The sequence below is a fragment of the Sinocyclocheilus anshuiensis genome, unplaced genomic scaffold, assembly GCF_001515605.1.
Source record: "Sinocyclocheilus anshuiensis isolate Anshui unplaced genomic scaffold, SAMN03320099.WGS_v1.1 scaffold4428, whole genome shotgun sequence".
In the NCBI taxonomy this organism is placed as follows: Eukaryota; Metazoa; Chordata; class Actinopteri; order Cypriniformes; family Cyprinidae; genus Sinocyclocheilus; species Sinocyclocheilus anshuiensis.
In genome coordinates, this window is record NW_015544593.1 from 78,253 (window position 1) to 81,396 (window position 3,144).

At 36.6% G+C, this 3,144-nt stretch overlaps 1 protein-coding gene across 1 annotated transcript in view; it reads right to left on the minus strand.

Moving 5' to 3' along the window:
• LOC107698208 (DENN domain-containing protein 4B-like) overlaps nucleotides 1–2,402 on the minus strand; it is a 30,441-nt gene extending 28,039 nt beyond the window's left edge. Inside the window, 2 exon segments of the mRNA XM_016499167.1 lie at nucleotides 753–822; nucleotides 2,118–2,402. Of these exon segments, the coding sequence (XP_016354653.1) occupies nucleotides 753–822; nucleotides 2,118–2,402 (355 nt within the window).
• Nucleotides 2,403–3,144: the final 742 nt, after the last annotated feature.

The window sequence follows — 3,144 nt, forward strand, 5'->3', positions numbered from 1 at the left end:
ACCTACCCCTTACAGAAAACCTGTTTGCATTCTTACACTTTCAGATAAACATCATTTACTATTTTTAATCAATTTTTTCCCTCGTGGGGATCACAGGCCGGAACCCACAATGTCAAAAATTTCAGGTTTTACTATCCTTGTGGGGACATTTGGCACAAATCCACAATGCAGCATCTAACGCAATGCATAGTCAATATAAAAACTGGATGACGAGTAATTTCTCACTGCTAAATTCTGAAAAAACAGAGGTGTTAATTATCGGACCTAAAACCTCTGCATGTAATAACCTAGAACACTGTCTAACACTGGATGACTACTCTGTCAGTTCTTCGTCATCAGTTAGGAACCTAGGTGTGCTATTTGATAACAATCTTTCCTTTGAAAGCCACGTTTCTAGCATTTGTAAAAGCGTATTTTTCCATCTTAAAAATATATCTAAATTACGACCTATGCTCTCAATGTCAAATGCTGAAATGTTAATTCATGCGTTCATGACCTCAAAGTTAGATTATTGTAATGCTTTATTGGGTGGTTGCTCTGCACGCTTAATAAACAAACTCCAGCTGGACTAAAATGCAGCAGCTAGAGTTCTTACTAGAACCAGGAAGTCTTTCCTTCGAAAGCCACGTTTCTAGCATTTGTAAAACTGCATTTTTCCATCTCAATAATATATCTAAATTGCAACCTATGCTCTCAATGTCAAATGCAGAAACGTTAATTCATGTGTGTGTGTGTTTGTCTGTGACACTCACCTGCCTCATACACCAGAGCGTTTGCTTTAGCCACTGAACGCTTGTAGCAGAGATACAGCGCCGGACCCCACTGAACACACACACACACACACACACACACACACACACACACACAAGCAATCAAAACCAACAGAAAAGAAACCGAGAGTTAGAGAAACAGACAAATAAAGCAGAAGAGGAAGTTCACAACTGATGGTGTTTTCTGAAGCGTGTGTCAAGAGGAAGGAGAAGCAGATGTCAACATAATTACAAGCTCAGCGCTCGTTTAACACACTGAGACACATTTAAACCCACTGCATACTAACATACAGTAGTGCTCACAAGTTTGGGGTCAGTTAAAACAAGTCTCTTCTGTTCACCAAGGCTGCCTTTATTTGATTAAAAATACAGTAAAAACAATTTAGAATAAATGTTTTCTATGTGAATACACTGTAAAATGTCATTTATTTCTGTGATCAAAGCTGAATTTTCAGCATCATACATTCTTTTTTTATTTTAATTTTATGTATTCTAATTTTGTAAGCATTTTTGCGGCTTTATTTTATTTTAGTTATTTTTATTTTATTGTTATTCTATTTTGTTATCAAATATACAGTAATTACAGTAAAAAAGTGAAATATTATAATGTAAAATAGCAGTTTTTTATGTGAATATCTGTTAAACTAATTAATTTCTGTGATCAAAGCTGTATTTTCAGCATCATTACTAGTCTTTTTTTATTTTTATTTTTTCATTTTTATTTAATGTATTCTAATTGTTTTGTTAGCATTTTTTGTAGTTTTATTTTGTTTTATTTGATATTTTTATTTTATTATTCTATTTCATGTTATCAAATATACAGTAAATACAGTAAAAATGTGTAATATTATAATATAATTTATTTCTGTGATGCGCATCTGTATTTTCAGCATCATTACTCCAGTCTTCAGTGTCACATGATCTTCAGAAATCATTCTAATATGCTGATTTGCTGCTCAAGAAACATTTCTGATTATTATCAATGTTAAAATCAGATGTGCTGCCGAATATTTTTGTGGAAACCGTGATACATTTTATTTTTCAGGATTCACAGATGAACAGAAAGTTCAAAAGAACAGCATTTATTTGAAATAGGAATCTTTTGTTACATGATAAATGTCTTTACTGTCACTTTTGATCAATTTAATGCAACCTTGATGAATAAAAGCATTAATTTCTTTAAAAAAATCTTACTGACCACAAACTTTGCAAAATGTGTAAATTTTTTATGATATGGAGGTAACAAACCAATAAGTGCTTAATAAATAAAGAAAAGAAGAACAGTTGATCGTCTGAGTGACTCAGTTAACCAGTGACTCTGTGATCAGTGAATCAGTGAATCATCACCATGCCGGTGTTGAGGTTCTTGTCCACTCTGCAGTAGGTGTGCGGCGCCGTCTCGCCCTTGCTAGGCATCAGCAGCGAGATCTCAGTGATGCCCAGCGTGTTCAGCGCCTGTGAGTCCGGCGCTCGGCGGAACATCAGGAAAGTGCGGTGCGTCGCAGGACCGCCGGAGCTCAGGCTCGCAGAACGACTGTACGGAGTCGTCTCGATCACCTGCCATCCTGACCGGACCGGATCCTTGCCCTCGTACAGAACACTGACACAAACACACACACAAAACACATCCATCAGTCGGCTTCTCATCTGTGGCCCTGGAGCACAATACCAGTCATAAGGGTCAATTTTTTTAAATTGGGATTTATACATCATCTGAAAGCTGAATAAATAATCTTTCCATTGATGTATGGTTTGTTAGGATAGGACAATATTTGTCTGAGATACAACTATTTGAAAATCTGGAATCTGAGGGTGCAAAAAAATCAAAATATTGAGAAAATCATCTTTAAAGTTGTTCAAATTAAGTTCTTAGCAATGCATATTACTAATCAAAAATTAAGTTGTGATATATTTACGGTATGAAATTTACTAAATATCTTCATGGAACATGATCTTTACTTAATATCCTAATGATTTTTGGCATAAAATAAAAATTGATCATTTTGACCCATACAATGTATTGTTGGCTTTTTTTTAATTGTACAAACGTCCAGCTTCAGCTGGAGCTTCTCGTGTCAAATCTTGACTGATTTTTATCAAGTAAGCGTCAGAATAACTGCAGTAATATCTCCAGATGAACACTTACTGGACTGAAGCAGCTCGGCTTTACTTGATTCTCTATCAATCTTGTGGGGAAGTCGTGGTCTAATGGTTAGAGAGTCGGACTCGTAACCCAAGGTTGCGGGTTCGAGTCTCGCACCGGCAGGGATTGTAGGTGTGGGGAGTGAATGTACAGCTCTCTCTTCCACCTTCAATACCACGACTGAGGTGCCCCTGAGCAAGGCACCGAACCCCCAACTGCTCCCCGGGCGCC